The sequence below is a fragment of the Carettochelys insculpta genome, chromosome 30 (genome assembly GCF_033958435.1).
Source record: "Carettochelys insculpta isolate YL-2023 chromosome 30, ASM3395843v1, whole genome shotgun sequence".
Lineage (NCBI taxonomy): Eukaryota > Metazoa > Chordata > Testudines > Carettochelyidae > Carettochelys > Carettochelys insculpta.
Window position 1 is genome coordinate 1,532,719 of NC_134166.1, and position 16,919 is coordinate 1,549,637.

A 16,919-nucleotide genomic window follows, 5' to 3' on the forward strand; every position below is an offset into this window, starting at 1 on the left:
GCAGCCCGGGTGGGGCTCACTCCCCTTCCCTACATCCCAATAGAGAGCACAGGACAAAGCAAGGGCGGGGGCTTAGCCTTGCTGCTGGCACATCTCTGCACCCCGTGGGGGCAGGGGCAGCAGGTCTCCGTGAGCTGCCCAGTGCCGGGGCCGGGGCATGAGCTACCTCTCCCCGTCATGGTGCAAAGAGGCCATCTGCTTCTGGGAGCAGCGTGGGGCCACTGGCCACGTGTGCAGGCAGCCTGCCAGCCTGGGCCCTGCTGCGCTGGGCATTTGGGGGCCCCTGTCATTGAGACCCCCTGCTCAGAGTGTTGAATGGTAGAGTCGCGCCTGACTGGCAGACCCCTCCCAAGCCAGGGCTCAGGGCCCCATGGGCTGTCTCAGCAGGCCCTTGCTGAGCCCAGGTGCTGCGGGCAGGGATGAGAGGACACGGGACTAGGAGGGGAGTTTGCAGACCTCTAGAAAAGACTTCAAAGGCCCCTGTGCCCTAATCTCCATTAGCACAGGGCCAGGGCCTGGGTGTGGGCCAGGCCCTGGGCTGGAGGCATGGGCTGCACCCCTGGGTTTCTGCACCTCCTCCATGGGGAGCTTTGCACACAGCTAGGGCAGGCCTGGCTGCACGCAGGGACCAGCAGCGCAGGCCAGAGGAGGCGTCCTGGCGCTGGGGGCAGCAACGAGCCCGTCCTGCCTGGCCATAATGTGCTCGGGCCTCCCTGCTCCTGCTCCTGCTCCTGCTCCTGCTGTACCTCCCCGGCTGGCCCTGCCGGGGTTCCAGGCCAGCCTGGGGCAGGAGGCTCTTTCTGGGGGCACAGGGGGTGGGCTGAGCTGAGCTGAGCTGAGCTGCCGGTTAGGGTTCAGGTGAGGTCAGCAAACACCACAGCGACCCAGCCCAGATCCGCAGCTGCCCCAGCCCCCTCCCCCCCGCTGCTCAGCTGGTGCCCCTCACTCCTGACCCAGGGCCCCTCTGCTAGCTCAGGGCACCGGCTCCACCCAGCCAGAGCCTGACCATGGCTCTTCCCGGGGCTGAGGGGCTCTTGCTTGGGCTGGGGGAGCCCCGCCGGGTGGGCCCGCTTCAGCCGCTGCCGAGGGCGGGAAGAGAGAGGGGGGCGCAGCGCTGCCTGGGGGCCCCTCTGGGAGGCACTGGCTGCCCCCGGGAGCGCAGGGGCAGTGACCGAGGGAGGGATCGGGCCCCGGCCTTGGCAGCGCCCCTCGCTCCCGGCCCCCGAGCCCAGCGGGAGGCAGCCCCGAGCTAACGCCCCGCCGGGCTCCCCGCCCCCGGCCCGGCCAGGGGAGGGCTCGGCAGGCGCAGGCGGGGCGGAGCCGGGGCCGCCTCTCGGCGCTTCCCGGCTGCAGGAAAGTTCTGCCCGGGCCGGGCCATGGCCAAGTCCTACGATCACCTCTTCAAGCTGCTGCTGATCGGGGACAGCGGCGTGGGCAAGACCTGCCTGGTGATCCGCTTCGCCGAGCGCAGCTTCGCCGGCACGTACATCTCCACCATCGGTGAGTGCCCCGCGGGACCCCCCGGCAACCCCCCCGCCTGGGGACCCCGTGCCTGGGGAGCCCCCGCGGCCACCCCGCTCCTGGGGACCCCCTGGCAACCCCCCCCGCCTGGGGACCCCGCCCCTGGGGAGCCCCTGGCAACCCCCCCGCCTGGCGACCCCCCACCTGGGGACCCCCTCGGCAACCCCCCCACCTGGGGACCCCTCAGAACCCTCCCCCACCTGGTGACCCCCCCCCAGCAATCCCAGCCAGTGTCACCAGCTCCTACATCTCCATCATCACTGAGTGCCCCCCAGGCCCCCTGCCTGGTGACCCTCCAGAAACACCCCCGTCCTGGGGACCCCCCCCGGGGTAACCCCAGCCAACTTCACTGGCACCCACTTCTCCACCGTTGAGGAGTGACCCCTGTGCCTGGGGACCCCAGGACCCACCAATGTCACCAGCACTAGGAGCTGCCATTGCCAGTGTCACTCGCCCTCCCCGGCATTTTGGTGGTCGTGGGGTGGGGGTGGGAGCCCCCCTCGGCCAGACGCCTCAGCAAAGTGAGTGACACTCCCCAGCCCATCTCCCTGGCAGCCAGATCTCCCCAGTGCCCCAAAACCCCTCTGCTACCCAGACTGGGTCAGCACCTCCAGGTGTTCTCTGCCAGGCCCCATCTCCTGCCCGGCCTCCGGACCACCCCCTGGCCTCAGGGGAGCGCTGGGTCCTCATGTCCCTCGCTGCTTTCCACCTAGCCCTGGGCACCCGCCCAGCCAGCTCCAACAGGGAAACTACAGCCTGTCCTGGACCTGGGGTAAGGTCAGACACACAGACACAGGGCTGTACTGCACGGCCTAGGGACAGACAGACACTGGGCCTTACTGAGGAATAATCCCCGGATCTGTCTGCCTGGTCCCTGCCCAGCCCAGAGCCCCCATCTGTCCCTGAGGGATAGTCCTTGGTCCGGCTGTCTGACCCGGCCCAGAGCCCCTGTCTGTCCCAGAGGGATAGTGCCAGGTCCGTCTGTCTGACCTGGCCCAGAGCCCCCGTCCATCCCTGAGGGATAGTACTAGGTCCGTCTGTCTGACCCAGCCCAGAGCCCCCATCCATCCCTGAGGGATAGTACTAGGTCCGTCTGTCTGACCCAGCCCAGAGCCCCCGTCCATCCCTGAGGGATAGTACTGGGTCCATCTGTGTGACCCGGCCCAGAGCCCCCGTCCATCCCTGAGGGATAGTCCTGGGTCTGTCTGTCTGACCCGGCCCAGAGCCCCCGTCCATCCCTGGGGGATAGTCCCGGGTCCGTCTGTCTGACCCAGCCCAGAGCCCCTGTCCATCCCTGAGGGATAGTCCTGGGTCCATCTGTCTGACCCGGCCCAGAGCCCCCGTCCATCCCTGAGGGATAGTCCTGGGTCCATCTGTCTGACCCGGCCCAGAGCCCCCGTCCATCCCTGAGGGATAGTCCTGGGTCTGTCTGTCTGACCCGGCCCAGAGCCCCCGTCCGTCCCTGAGGGATAGTACTGGGTCCGTCTGTCTGACCCAGCCCAGAGCCCCCGTCCATCCCTGAGGGATAGTCCTGGGTCTGTCTGTCTGACCCGGCCCAGAGCGCCCGTCCATCCCTGAGGGATAGTACTGGGTCCATCTGTCTGACCCGGCCCAGAGCCCCTGTCCGTCCCAGAGGGATAGTCCCAGGTCCGTCTGTCTGACCCTGCCCAGAGCCCCTGTCCATCCCTGAGGGATAGTCCTGGGTCCGTCTGTCTGACCCGGCCCAGAGCCCCCGTCCATCCCTGAGGGATAGTACTGAGTCCATCTGTCTGACCCGGCCCAGAGCCCCCGTCCATCCCTGAGGGATAGTCCTGGGTCTGTCTGTCTGACCCGGCCCAGAGCCCCTGTCCATCCCTGAGGGATAGTCCCAGGTCCGTCTGTCTGACCCGGCCCAGAGCCCCCGTCCATCCCTAATAGATAGTACTGGGTCCATCTGTCTGACCCGGCCCAGAGCCCCCGTCCATCCCTGAGGGATAGTCCTGGGTCTGTCTGTCTGACCCGGCCCAGAGCCCCCGTCCGTCCCTGAGGGATAGTACTGGGTCCGTCTGTCTGACCCGGCCCAGAGCCCCCGTCCATCCCTGAGGGATAGTCCTGGGTCCATCTGTCTGACCCGGCCCAGAGCCCCCGTCCATCCCTGAGGGATAGTCCTGGGTCTGTCTGTCTGACCCGGCCCAGAGCCCCCGTCCATCCCTGATAGATAGTACTGGGTCCATCTGTCTGACCCGGCCCAGAGCCCCCGTCCATTCCTGAGGGATAGTCCTGGGTCTGTCTGTCTGACCCGGCCCAGAGCGCCCGTCCATCCCTGAGGGATAGTCCTGGGTGTGTCTGTCTGACCCGGCCCAGAGCCCCTGTCCGTCCCTGAGGGATAGTCCTGGGTCTGTCTGTCTGACCTGGCTCAGAGCCCCTGTCCGTCCCAGAGGGATAGTCCTGGGTCCGTCTGTCTGACCCGGCCCAGAGCCCCTGTCCGTCCCAGAGGGATAGTCCCGGGTCCATCTGTCTGACCCGGCCCAGAGCCCCTGTCCATCCCTGAGGGATAGTCCTGGGTCTGTCTGTCTGACCCGGCCCAGAGCCCCCGTCCATCCCTGAGGGATAGTCCTGGGTTCATCTGTCTGACCCGGCCCAGAGCCCCCGTCCATCCCTGAGGGATAGTCCTGGGTCCGTCTGTCTGACCCGGCCCAGAGCCCCCGTCCATCCCTGAGGGATAGTACTGGGTCTGTCTGTCTGACCCAGCCCAGAGCCCCTGTCCATCCCTGAGGGATAGTACTGGGTCTGTCTGTCTGACCCGGCCCGGAGCCCCCGTCCATCCCTGAGGGATAGTCCTGGGTCTGTCTGTCTGACCCGGCCTAGAGCCTCCGTCCATCCCTGAGGGATAGTCCCCGGTCCGTCTGTCTGACCCGGCCTAGAGTCCCTGTCTGTGCCAGAGGGATAGTCCTGGGTCCCTTGGTCTGACCCGGCTCAGGAGCCCTTGTGCCCCTGAGGGTGGGGGTGGTTGTGCTCTGGCCCTGCCCCCCAGACGGTTCTGTTGATGTTGCCTGTCTTGTTCCAGGGATCGACTTCAAGATCCGGACTGTGGAAGTTGAGGGGAAAAAGGTCAAACTGCAGGTCTGGTAAGTGGGACCCGGCAAAGCCGCCTCTGCCTGCCCCAGCCCCACAGCCGAACCGCGCCCAGGCCAGGCCAGGTGGGGACAGGGGCTGGGCTGCTGGTTCAGGCCCTGGGGGCCATGGTCCCCTGGGGGGAGGCCTGGGTGGGTGGCCAGCCCTCTCCCCCTCAGGGCAGCAACCAGGCCTGGGTGGAAGCCCCCCTTCCCGAGCCCAGGGGCTGCAGACGCTGCTGACCTACTGACCCCCCACCTCTCTTGCAGGGACACGGCAGGCCAGGAGAGGTTTAAAACCATCACCACGGCATACTACCGAGGAGCCATGGTACAGGGGGGTCCATGGGACTGGGGGCTGGGCAGAGGGAGTGGGGGGAGGGGCACACAGTCCAAGCTGCAGCATTGCCTTGCCCCCTCCCCAGCCAGGCCCAGGCCCAGGCCCAGGCCCACTGAGCATCTCTTCTAGGGGATCATCCTCGTCTACGACATCACGGATGAGAGATCCTTCGAGAACATCCAGAACTGGATGAAGAGCATCAAGGAGGTGGGGGGCCCGGGGAGGAGCTGTGTTGTGGCTGGGGGGTCATGGGGCAGCTGTGTGAGAGCTGTGGGTCTGATCACCACCCTGATGAGGTGCTGTGTGGGGTTACAAGCTGCTCAGGGCTGGGCGAGCAGGGGGCTGTGGGTGGGGGGTGAGGGGCACTGGTGGGGGGATGGGGAAAGGGGGTGTGGGTTGGGGCGCTGGTGGGGAGATGGGGTGGGGGCTGTGGGTTGGGGGTGAGGGGCGCTGGCGGGGGGATGGGAAAAGGGGCTGTGGGTTGGGGGTGAGGGGGGCTGGCAGTGCTCTGACCTTGGAGACACAGGTCTGGGGCGGGGGGCTCCCCGGGGGCCGTGTGGGCAGGCTGGGGGTACCCATCCAGAGGCTCAGTGGGGGACTCGGCTCGGTGGAGGGGGGTCAGGCCCTGGGGGTGACGTGGGTCTCTCTCTCCCTACCCCCAGAACGCTTCGGCGGGGGTGGAGCGTCTCCTGCTGGGGAACAAGTGTGACATGGAGAGCAAGCGGAAGGTGCCGCGGGAGCGTGCAGAGAAGGTACTGCAGGGGCTGGGCTGGCTCTGGGGAGCAGCGGCTGGCAGAGGAGGCAGCTGTTAGTGAGAGCTGAAGGCAGCGGTGCCAAGGGCCAGGCCCTGCTCCTCCCAGGCCACCTACCTGTCTGGGGCTCTTGGAAGCCTGGGCCGTGCCCCCGGGGTGGAGAGGCAGCCGAGCTGGTTCCAGGCTGTAGGTGAAGGTAGGGAGGCCGTGGGGGGGCAGCGGGTGCCCAGCTCAGAGGCCCCTTTCTCCCCTGGCAGCTGGCGAAGGAACATGGGATCCGGTTCTTCGAGACCAGCGCCAAGGCCAGTGTGAATGTGGAGGAGGTAAGCAGGGCAGGTGCTGGCCCCGGCCCCGGGCAACTCCCCAAGGTTCCCATCATGCCGCTGGGTGCTTGTGCCCATGCAGGTGGCTGCAGGAGCTGAGGGTGCCCGCAGGCAGCGGGGAGCCAATGTTGTTTCCCATGGCTCACAGGCTGGAAGGGGAGGATGGGGACGGGGACGCAGGGACCAGCTCTCTTCAGTGGCTGCCCAGCGATTTCAGTAAGGGAGCGGAGCTGGGCGAGCTGCAGCAGTCGGCAGGTGGTGCTGAGCTGGGCGAGGGGGGGAGCTGCCAGTGCTGCGCAGGGCTGACCTGGGCAAACTGCAGAGATGTCTGAGACCAGTGGAGGGAAGGTGAATAAGGACAAATGAATGGACAGCTCCCAGTCGGTTCCACACACACAGGATGGCGGGCGACTCCCAAGGCAGGAGCACTGCAGACAGGGAGCTGGGGGTCAGCCTGGGCTGTAAGCTACATATGGATCAACAGGGCACCACTGCTGCAGAAAAAGCAAATGAGATTGTGGGCAGTGGTGAGCCAGACACGAGAGTCACCCGTCCACTCTGCTCCGCCCTGGTTGTGCCTCAGCTGGGGCCTGCTCAGGGCCCCACACATCAGGGGAGACACAGAGCAATTGGACAGGGTCCACGGAGGAGCAACTAAAGTGGTGAAAGGTCCAGAGAGCCTGAGCTGGGGGGCCCACTGAGAACTGGATGTGTTTGGTTTGCACAAGAGAAGGCTGGGAGTGGAGCAGAGGGGAGGGGAGAGCAGCTTCCCAGTACCTGAAAGGCTGGTACAAGGAGAGGGAGGAAAATCTTTCCCCCAGGCTCCAAGGACAGGGCAAGGAGCAATGGGCTGAGCCTGCAGCCGGGGGTGAGGCTGGACACTAGGAAGACGTCCGAGCTCTCAGGGTGGTTAGCGCTGGGGTGAGTCGCCCGGGGAGGGCGTGGAACCTCCATCACCGGAGATTTCTTAGGGCAGCTCTGGCGCGGAGACGCGGCTCGGTCCTGCCGCAAGCTCAGGGCACTGGACTCATGGCTCTCGAGGTCCCTCCCAGCTCTAGCGTTCAGCGATTCTGGGTCTCTCCCCGTCTCTGGGCTGCAGCAGGGCCCTGGGCAGATCACTTTCCTGTCCCTGGAATGGATGGGTGGGGGCTGCAGTGGGGCTGTGCGCCCCACCCTGGTGACCTCTGGCGCCAGGCACTTCTCCCTGTGCTCCCACAGCCGCAGGACCAGAGGGCAGCTGGCTTGTTTCCCACAGCTAAGCATCCCCTCCCCCACCCCGGGGTCTGGCTGCCGCTGGGTCACCCCTAACCTGTTCCTCTCTCCCTCAGGCCTTCCACGCCCTGGCCGGGGACATCCTGCTGAAATCCACCAGGAAGCTGGTGAGCAGGGGGCCTGGCTGGCTGGGGAGCCCCCTGTGGATGTGCTGGCCTTCAGATAGGACAGGAAAGCTCGAATCTGCCTTTCCCTATCAATGCCTTTTCTCCAGCCCCTTCTTCTCTGAAGGTCCCAGAATGGGAACCCCTCCCCCGGGGCTGGCTTGCAGCTACCTCTGGGATGGGGTGCAGGGGCTCTTTATAAAGGGGTTCCTCACCTGGGACTGAGATGCAGCTGCCTCTGGGGTGGGGCGTGGGGGCTGATTATACAGGGAGCCCTCACCCAGCGTGCAGATGCAGCTGCTTCTGGGCTGGTGCTCGGGACAGTTTAACAACCACACTGCCATGCCGTATCTGGGCTCATGAGAACTCATTCCCCACCTAGGATAGTGGCCAGGACAGTGATTTGGGATCCTTACTGCCCCTGGTGGGGAAGCCTGACCCCAGCTGACTCTCCCAGCAGCACAGCGCCCTGGTGCCTCTCCAGGCATTGGCTCGGTCACACTGCCCAGAGGGTGCCCAGTCTGGCAGCAGCCCTGGGAGCAACCTGGCTCTCCCACCCCTGCCCAGGGTGAAAGTCCCTTGAAGTTCCAAGTAGTGGCCTATCACAGCCACCCCGGGGCTCGGGGCAGGAGGTCGGGGAGGTCTGCGATATAACAGCATCTGTAAGAAATTTGGGGGGGGGGGGGGGCTGGAGGCAGGAGTGCACGGTGGTGTATGCAGGGCAGAAGGTTGGGGTGCAATGGAGGAGGAGGCAAGGCAGGGGGCTTCGGGTGGGGGGGCTGGAGGTGGGGTTAGGAGTCAGGGCAGGGGGCTGGATGGGAGGCTCAGGGCTGGGGCCTGTTCCCCGTGAAATGGGTGGCAGGGGCCCAACAGTGACTCTCTCTCTCTCTCTCTCTCTCAGGGCCAAAGCCCAAAAGAGCACCTGGACTTGGACAGCTCGGAGAAGAGACGCGGCAGTAAATGTGCCGTGATCTAGCAGCTGCTGTACACCAGCCCAACTGCGTCCTTCACACCCCTCCTCTGCAACTGCACCCCACACCTCACTGGCGGCTGAGCTCCGCAGCTGGGGGCTCTGGGCAACTACCCCCCTTCCACTGCTCTGGGTGCTGCAAGGGGTGAGCTGCAGGCTGGTTTGTGGGGGAAGAGGAGGGCTCCTGGGGCGATGCAGCCGTGGTGCAGGGTTCAGCTGCTCCCCTCGGCCGTTGAGCCAAAGCCCCGGGCAGCCAGGATCCCTTCCCTGCCAGTGGGTCCCTGGCCAGGCCAATGCTGGAACAGGACTCACTGCTCTGCCACACCCAGAGCAACTGTCTGGGAACCAGGTCCCCACACCCCACGGGGGGGCTGTGTCTCCACTCCCAGGGGCTGGCAGAGCCCCCTGCCTGTCTCCAGCTCCTGGACCCACTCAGTGCTATAAAGCTCTAGCTGTGCCTCCGCTCTCGGCTCCCGTGATTCCAAGGGGGGGCTGCCTGTGGAGGGGGCTGGGATGAGGGGGCACCTGTGGGCAGAGGGCTGGGCTGGTCCACGTGAGCTCCTGCCTGGGATTGCAGTGGCTCCAGCCCTGGCAGACCTGCAGCGGTTCAGTGGCTGGGGAACCAGTGCAGACAGGCTACCATGTTACCTGCACACATTTCTTTCTCCTTTCCACACTCCGGGACACACACCTTTACCCAACCCGCAGGGCTCAAGGCGTGACCCTGTTCATTTAAACTCCCCCCTTACTCAGCCCGTAGGGCTCAGGTCCCTGCCGATCTGTGCCACTGAAAAAGCTTCACACAGTAACAGTCTTATTCTCCATTTCTTTACAATTACCAAGAAAGCAGAACACATGCTAAGTACTCAGTGTCCGGCTCACCAGTCCTGACAAGGCAGCAGCCTTCCTATGCTGGGACACAGTCACTCTCTGGATGCTGGTTGCTGCTCCTCAGGGTCTTGGGGACCTTGCGTGGGGGGTGAGTCCTCCTTAGGGCGTTCCTTCTTCCATCTTTCCTGCTTCATGTTTTTTTCTTTCCTTCCTGCCTGAGGTTCTGTTCCTCCTCCTCTTTCCTTCTTGGAGCCCAGCTTAATAGTGAAACTTGAGTCGTGCACAGCTCTGCCTTGACCAATTATTTTAGTACAGTTTTACTAACCAATCATAACCTACTGTAACAGACTTACCTAACCAATCATAACCCACCATCTTAACTGACTTACAGCTAACAAAATTAATTATACAGCAGAGGGGAACATTCACAAACCAGAGAATATACAGAAATCAGTAGAAAAGTGAAGACAATCATCAGAGAATGGGAATTCCACAACCTCAGCCATTGATAACTCATCACTTCCCAGACAAAGTGCTGTTAGCTAAGTTTTCTTTACCCATCTTGAGAGCTGGTTAACACTGGGTGGCATTAGGATGTGGTCTTCTCCTCAGCAGCCTGGTGTGACGCTATTGTACTGAAATCATAGAATCACAGAGCTGGAAGAGACCTCAAGAGGCCATCAAGTCCAGCCCCCTGCCCAAAGCAAGATGAACCTCAACTAAGTCACCCCTGCCATGATTGTCCCAGGACTTAACCTCTAGGGATGGAGAATCCACCACCTCTCTAGGCAACGCACTGCAGTGCTTCACCTCCCTCCTGGGGACCTTTTCCTACTGTCCAGCCTACACCTTCCCCTCTGTGAGGCCAGACCCTTGCTCCTTGTTCTGCCGTGGGTGGAATGCGAGTGTGTGACTTGTAGCTCCACAGGTGGCTGCAGAGGAGCTCCAGGCCTCTCAGTGCGGCTAGAGAAGTCATATTGGTTGTACTGTTGCAGCCGGCCATGGCCCCCTCTGCCTGGCTGGGTTTTCCTCTGCCGCTGCCAGCCCCGAGCTTTGCCAGCCGCGTCTGCCTGGGCCCCCCAGCCTGAAACGGAGCGTGCAGGAGCAGAGGTGGGCGGGGACGTAGGGGGGCCCCCCGCTGTTTCTGTCGGGAGATGAGACGGGGGCTCGGCCTGGGATCTCCACCGCTCCCGCCAGCAGCTGGCTCGCAGCCCGGCGGGGAACCGGGCCCAGCAGCCCAGGCATCGCCAGCCCTTGGGAGAGCGGGCTGGGGCTGGCGCTCAGCCTGGGGCGGCCGCGGGCTCGCAGCCCAGCGGGGAACGGGGCCAGCCCGCCCAGGGCAGGGGAGAAGCAGGTCCCGGGGAGGCCGCAAGGCCGCGGCCCCCACGCAGCGGAGCAGTGACGGGCTCTGCCCAGGCTCCCGCGGCCGCTGCAGTCCCCGCCTCCGCCCCGAGCTGCGGGCGGACCTAGGGCCCGGGTCCGCCCCGCCGACGAGCTTCCAGCCCCGCTCCAGGAGGCGGCGGCTAAAGGCGGGTCAGAGACTGACCCCCGGGGCGGGGCGGGGCCGCGCCGCTTTCCCGTGCTGGGAAACTCGCGTGACGCGCCGCGCTGGCCCCGGCCCCGGCCCCGATCCCGATCCCAGGGCCCCGCCCCGTCACGTGGTGCCCGGCCCGCGCGGATCAGCGAGCGGTGGGGGAGGGGCCGCGCGCCGAGCAGGGCCCGACTTGGGGGCGGGGCTTTCCCATGGGCCGGCCCCGCCCCGCCCCCTACGTCACGGGCCAGGTGCCCCGCGCGAGCCGCGCCCTTCCCGTCATGCCCTGCGCCGCCACTCCAGCCCCGCCTCGTGCCGCTCCCACAAGGTGCCGCGCAGGCCAAGATGGCGGCGCTGGGGGGCGGGTGAGGCCGGGGCCGGGGCCGGGGCCGGGACTCACCTCCCGCCGTCCGTCATGGAGCCGCGCGGTGTCCTGCTCGCGCTCAGTGCCCTGGCCTGGGGCGCCGGGTGAGCCCACGTGACCCTGCGGCCTGGGACCCCCGCCCCTCGCCTGGCCCCAAGTCCCTGTCCTGTGACCCCCCCGCTGCTCCGTCTGCTGCCTGGGACCCCTCCCCGAGCCTGTGTTCCCCACTGCCCCTCCCCCCACCCTGGGACCCGACTCCGCCTACCCCTCCCCCTGCTAGTGCCCTACACTGCTCTGCCCCTCCCCCCATTTGTGCCCTATCCTGTTCTGCCCCCACTGTCCCCTCCCCCCCATTAGTGCCCTTTGCTGTTCTGCTCCCCTCCCCCCATTTGTGCCCTATCCTGTTCTGCCCCCTCCCCCCGTTAGTGCCCTATCCTGTTCTGTCCCCACTGCCCCCTCCCCCCATTAGTGCCCTATGTTGTTCTGCTCCCCTCCCCCCATTTGTGCCCTATCCTGTTTTGCCCCCACTGCTCCCCTCCCCCACCCTGGGACCCCCCTGCCCCTGCTAGTGCCCTACACTGCTTTGGCCCCACTGCCCTCCTTTTCCCCCTCCAGGATCTCATTGCCCTACCATGCCCCCCATGGCCCTCCTTCCCCCTCTTGTGCCCCTATTGCCACATTTCCCTCTGTCCTGGGATCCTGCCCAGAACCCCACTGCCATGTCTCCTCTTAGCCTCCAAGAGCCACACCAGGCTGGGTGTGACCTGTCAAAGGGGGGCTGCTGGAGATGAAGGCCCAGACTGTTAGCTTCTCCTCCGAGGGCCTCAGGGCCCAGCTGGTCCCAGCCCTGGAGTAGAGGCACCTGCTAGCTGATTGGGTCAAGGGGGCAAAAGCCTGGTCCCAGACACCCGCTCCCCACAACTGACCACGTGTGTTCCCATTTCCTTGCAGCTTGGCAGAGGCAACCGTATCAAGTGAGGTCAAGCACTCAGGTGAGTCCCAGGGGTGGGGGCAGAGCTATTGGGGCCTTGCCAGCGCATCCATCAGGAGGGGTACTGGTTTGTGGAGAACTGGTGCTCATCCGGCCTGCATGGCTCTTGCCGACTGTGTGGTCAGGGCAAGAGCACGTCCCATCCCAGAGAGAGCTTTGGGGTGATCTGCAGGCTGTGGTGCCATCATCCCTGTCCTCAGCTGCCCCTGGGGAGGTGTATCTCTGGGACCTCCTTGTGGGACTGAGAACCCCAGTGGTGATTCGCATGAAAATAAACACTCCAGGGCAGGGGTGTGGGGGTGGGCTCAGTCCTGCAGCTGGCTGGTGGCAGAGCCTGGTGCTCCTTCTTCCCCAGCTGTGCTTGGAGCACATGCTGCTGCCCCGCCCCCGTGTGTGATCTTAGCCTGTTGGGGCAGGGGAAGTTGTTGGCCAGAAAGTATCAGAGACCTGTTCTTGGAGGCGGACGGGAGCTGGCTTACACCAAGCCAGGAATCAGTCAGAGTTACGCACAAGTTTATTGGGCTTAGTAGGAGCCCAGCAAGTTCTGACACTAAATCTTTCCTTTGCCTGGCTATCTGCTGCCCTTCTCTCCAAACTGGCTGCTCCGACTGCAGCCCCCATGCAGCTGTGCTGGGTGCTGAACCTCTGCCCCTCTCTCTGCAGTGAGCCCGCTGGCGGCCACTCCCTGCTGGCAAGTAGAGGACTTTGTGATTGCTCAGGACTGTGCCCCATGCTCAACCTTCCAAGCAGTAAGTGTGGGGATGGACTGCCCTGCGGCCAGGTGGCGGGTACCTGTGGGCTCACTGCCTAGTGCTGGTGGTTACATGCTGCTCTGGCCCATTGTGTGGAGAGCATTGCCTGGGTCTGGCTGAAGGTGCAAAGCAGAGACCCCTTAGGGCAGGGTGTGGGGGGGGCTAAGCATCCCACCCCATGGAGCAGAGACCCCCTCAGGGTGGCGGAGGGAACGGGGCATTCTGCCTGGCAGAGCATGTGAATGTGGGTTTGGTTTGATTGCAGAAGACGATGGCTGAGTGTAGCATGACTGGCTTCATTGAGCAAATTACCTGTGCCAAGTCCAAGAAGGAGGAGTACAGGAGGTGAGCTGGGCCCTGGGACCCTGCCAGCGCAGCATGGGACAGCCAGGGCTCGCTAAGACACAGCCTAGGCTCCTGCGTGTGGCTACCTCATGCTGTATGCAGAGCACCTGAGCTCTTGGGGGAGGTGGCCGCCAGGGCAGTATTGCTGGAGGGACCCTGGACTGTACCTAGCATGGCTATAATGGGGCCCACTGCAGCTGTCCTGTCCTGTAATGCAGTGGGGCAGTTCCCAGCAGCTGTGTGAGGCTGTGTTGGGACACGTCACATCTCACAGAGCTGGAAGGGACCTTGGGAGGTCATTGAGTCCAATCCTCTGCCCTCTTGGCAGGGCAGAGCATCAACCTTTTTTTTGCCCCAGATCCCCTCAGGGATTGAACTCTCAACTGGGTTTAGCAGGCAAATGCTCAAACCACTGAGATATCTGTCCCCACTGCCCAGCCCGGCAGAACTCTTGATGCTGGCTCCAATCCCAGCACTGTCACCTCTTTCCTCTCTCTGCAGCTGCCGCTCAGTGGAGACAGAAGCCCACAGCTTCTGGAAGTTTGAGGGAGCCATGATCTGTGTGGCTGTGGTCTTTGCCCTGCTGGTCATGTGCCGCCAGAGGGTGCTGGACAGAAAGGCCCTGGAGAAGGTTCGCAAGCAGATAGAGTCCATTTAGTGCCCAGTGACCTCCCAGTGCTGCTCACGTCGTTGTGTCTTGTGCAGGGAACTGGGGTGTGGATGCCAACCCCCTTTCCTGCTCCAGGGAGCTGCGGGAGGAGGAAATGCATCAGACTGAGATCTGTGTCCTGGCAGAATCCCTCAGACTGCTTAGGAGTGGTGTTCTAGCGGCTCAGAGCCATGCCGAACATTGCTCTGCTTCTTCCTTGGATCGCCAGGCACTGAGGCTCCCCTGTGCCCATCTCGCCGGCCAGTTGGCAGGTCAGGGCCCCGCCCCTCCTTGGCTCCTTTCGCCAGCTCTCTGCGTACATGGAATCCCTCTGTGATTGGTGGCTGCTGGTGGGGTGTGGAGCCTGAGCCCAGCCAGGGCTGCCACCTCGCATCCCTCGAAATTACCACAGCACCCAGCCCTGCTCAGTCAGCAGCTTCAGGAGGAGTGTCTGAGCCTGCCCACATCCTGCTGTGCTGGCTTCCAGCCTGGTGCAGCACAGCAGGGCCCTGGGTTAATGCAGCCCCAGGCTCCTGCAGGAGCAGAGCGTGACCCTGCCTGGCTGAAGGGACAGCGGGGAAAGCAGCCTTCGAGGGAGAGGTGCCATAGGCAGCAGCTGCCCCCTTCCCTCAGCACAAAGGTCGTGCTGTGGGCCTGCCATGTGCAGCCCTGCCACGACTCCAGAGTCCCATGCTGCGGCCGTGGCAGTCTCAGGCAGCACCAGCTGCCCCTTTGCACCAGGGGCTCTGAGCTTGTCAGACCAGTCCCAGAGTTCTGCTGTAAGGAGTGCCAGGCCCCTTCCTCCTCCAAGGGAGGTGTGAGCAGGGCTGCCTGCCCTCGACCCCGTCCCCTGCAGGGGGTAGGGGAGCTGCCCTGCTGGGCTGGATGCAGGGGTGCCAGAAGCCCTGGGGCAGCAGACTGCTGGGCTGGCCGCTCTGTTGCAGTGCCACGTAGGGCTGATGCTGTTACCCAACGCGGCGCCTCCTGCCAGTGTGGAGGGAGCCCAGCCAGGCCTCTGGGCAGGACTGTGCCCTTCCCCCAGCCAGACTTAAAGTAGTGGCTTCCCTCATGCTGCTGTCCCCCTGCTCTAGGGCATCAGGTCTTGGCCAGTAGTTCTCCCAGCTGGGGTGCTGGAGCAAAAGGCAGGGCAAAGGTTTCCCCGGGGGCCTGGCCATGCCTTGGGCTTAGGGCTTTAGCCAAGGTCTGGCTCCAGGGCAGATCCCACCACTGAGCCCAGCTCCTGGGCACCCTGTCTTGCTACTGCAGCAGGAGGCTTGTGGCTGGCAGCTGGGCTAGGCCAGGCTGGGGAGGGGGGAGGGGCTAGAGGAGGCATCTCTGGTAATTCATGGGCATTGAGTCTTCTGGCCTTCATCCTGGCTCCTTGTTCCTCCTTGCTGGGTGTCCCTCCGGCAGGAGCTGAGCAGGCCAGGCTGGGGAGCCCTGGTCACAAGGATCACTACACTCTGCTTCACAGGCCGGGGTCTCCTGTGGCTGAGGCACCCCACCTCCCCACGCCAGCTGGGGCAGCTCCTCAGCCCCCTAAAGCAGTGGTGTCCAAAAGGAAACCACCCAATCACCACATGCCCACTGTCCCCTCACCTGCCGCAGCCTGACACCCTATCCGCTGTGACTCACCAGAGCTGCCCAGCCCCAAGCCGCACAGCCCTGAGAGCTGGGGCAGAGGTTCCTTGGGGGCTGGACGGCAGCGGCCTGGGCCACACGGTAGGGCAGCTGCTTGGGCACAGTGCACCTCTCAGGGCTGGGCAACTCCAGCGGCACAGTGCCCACAGAGCCACCACCTGGCCCCCAAGCCAGCCACATGGCTTCTGCGCCAGCCTGCTGACCTCCATTCCCCGCAAGGTGCTCAGCGTGTTGGACGCTGTGGCCCTAGAGCAGATCAGACGGTTGGGTGCAGCCGGGGGCTGGATGCTCCCAGACGGGTCCTAGCGGGGAGAGCCTCCAGGGTGCCAGAGGAGGGTTATGAGGATGGGTATTCAGGAATTTCACCATTGCCCTCCCCCACCCCAAGCCAGTGCTGGCAGCCAGGAAGCAGCCATGTGAGGATGGTGCAGTGAGCCCTGTGTTCCCTTGGGTGCCCCAACTTGGGCAAGGTGGGAGCAGACAGCTGCACCAGTACAATCCGGCTGGTCTCCTGGGCTGCCCTTGGCGTCGGTCACAGCTGCAGGCAGGGCTGGCCGCCTGCACACCCAGCTGCCCCCACTCGCTGGAGACCAGTTGCACAGCATCCTCAGATTCCCTCTGGGCAGGGCACCCCAAAACCACCCCAGGGGCCAGACGTGGACATACTCTAAGGGTAGCTGGTGTCACTCAGTGGGACCGGCCCAGCCCTGCAGAGCCCCTGAACGCTGCCGGGGCGAACCCTGTTAGTTCCTCTGTAGGTGAGGTGACTGACCCTTGGTGACAGGCTGAAGTCTTCCCCCCAGGTTCTCGAGCTGGGGGGGACAAACCCCCGGCGCGGTCAGGCTGGCTACAAAGGCTGCAGGTGGCCACGTGCAGCTTGGTGCTCAGGGCCAGGTTTAGTATTTAAAAGGCTTTGGAATGAGGAATGTCATTAAAACCCTCTTGGTGCAGCCGTTTGGTTTGCCTTTAAGAGCTGGGGTCTGGCTAAGGGGCAGGCGGCAGGAGCTGGGCTGGAGTAAGCAGCAAGTAGCAGGGAGCCGCAGGCAGTGACTGGAAGCCAGAGGTAAAACCCAGGGGCCGGGCTTCACCCTCCTGGGGATGGGAGGTCAGAGGGTGGCTCAGGGGGCTGGGCCTGGGCACCATCATGTGGGCAGGCGTAAGACAGTGCTGCCTCCGGGGCAGAGGGGCAGCCCCAGGTGGGGGGCCCCCAGACAGACCTGCCCTTTTGCGCACGGAGAGGGGCTGCAGCCTCCCATGGCCATGCTCCACAGGACCCAGGGAGCCCGAGCAGCTGGCACCATGTGGTGCTTGGGAACATGGGGTCCTGCGATCAGGGCCCTAAATCCAGACACAGGCAGCCTGAGCACTGCACCCCTCAGCACAGCTCAAGCGCCCCAAGCCTGGGCCTAGCTTTGGGGACTAGGGGAGCCCCTGGAGCAGC

General features: G+C 64.4%; 2 protein-coding genes across 2 annotated transcripts; both read left to right on the forward strand.

Annotated features, from left to right (window-relative positions):
• Positions 1-424: 424 nt before the first annotated feature.
• RAB13 (RAB13, member RAS oncogene family) lies at positions 425-8,831 on the forward strand. Its single transcript, XM_074981146.1, has 8 exons — positions 425-1,500; positions 4,568-4,628; positions 4,884-4,944; positions 5,083-5,160; positions 5,616-5,705; positions 5,963-6,028; positions 7,357-7,407; positions 8,306-8,831. The coding sequence occupies exons 1-8, from the start codon at positions 1,377-1,379 to the stop codon at positions 8,378-8,380; spliced, it is 606 nt and encodes a 201-aa protein (XP_074837247.1). The 5' UTR covers positions 425-1,376; the 3' UTR covers positions 8,381-8,831.
• A 2,208-nt stretch (positions 8,832-11,039) lies between these two features.
• Positions 11,040-16,428, forward strand: JTB (jumping translocation breakpoint). The gene is made up of 5 exons (XM_074980675.1): positions 11,040-11,204; positions 12,052-12,092; positions 12,755-12,840; positions 13,109-13,188; positions 13,690-16,428. The coding sequence occupies exons 1-5, from the start codon at positions 11,152-11,154 to the stop codon at positions 13,844-13,846; spliced, it is 417 nt and encodes a 138-aa protein (XP_074836776.1). The 5' UTR covers positions 11,040-11,151; the 3' UTR covers positions 13,847-16,428.
• The last annotated feature ends 491 nt before the right edge of the window (positions 16,429-16,919 follow it).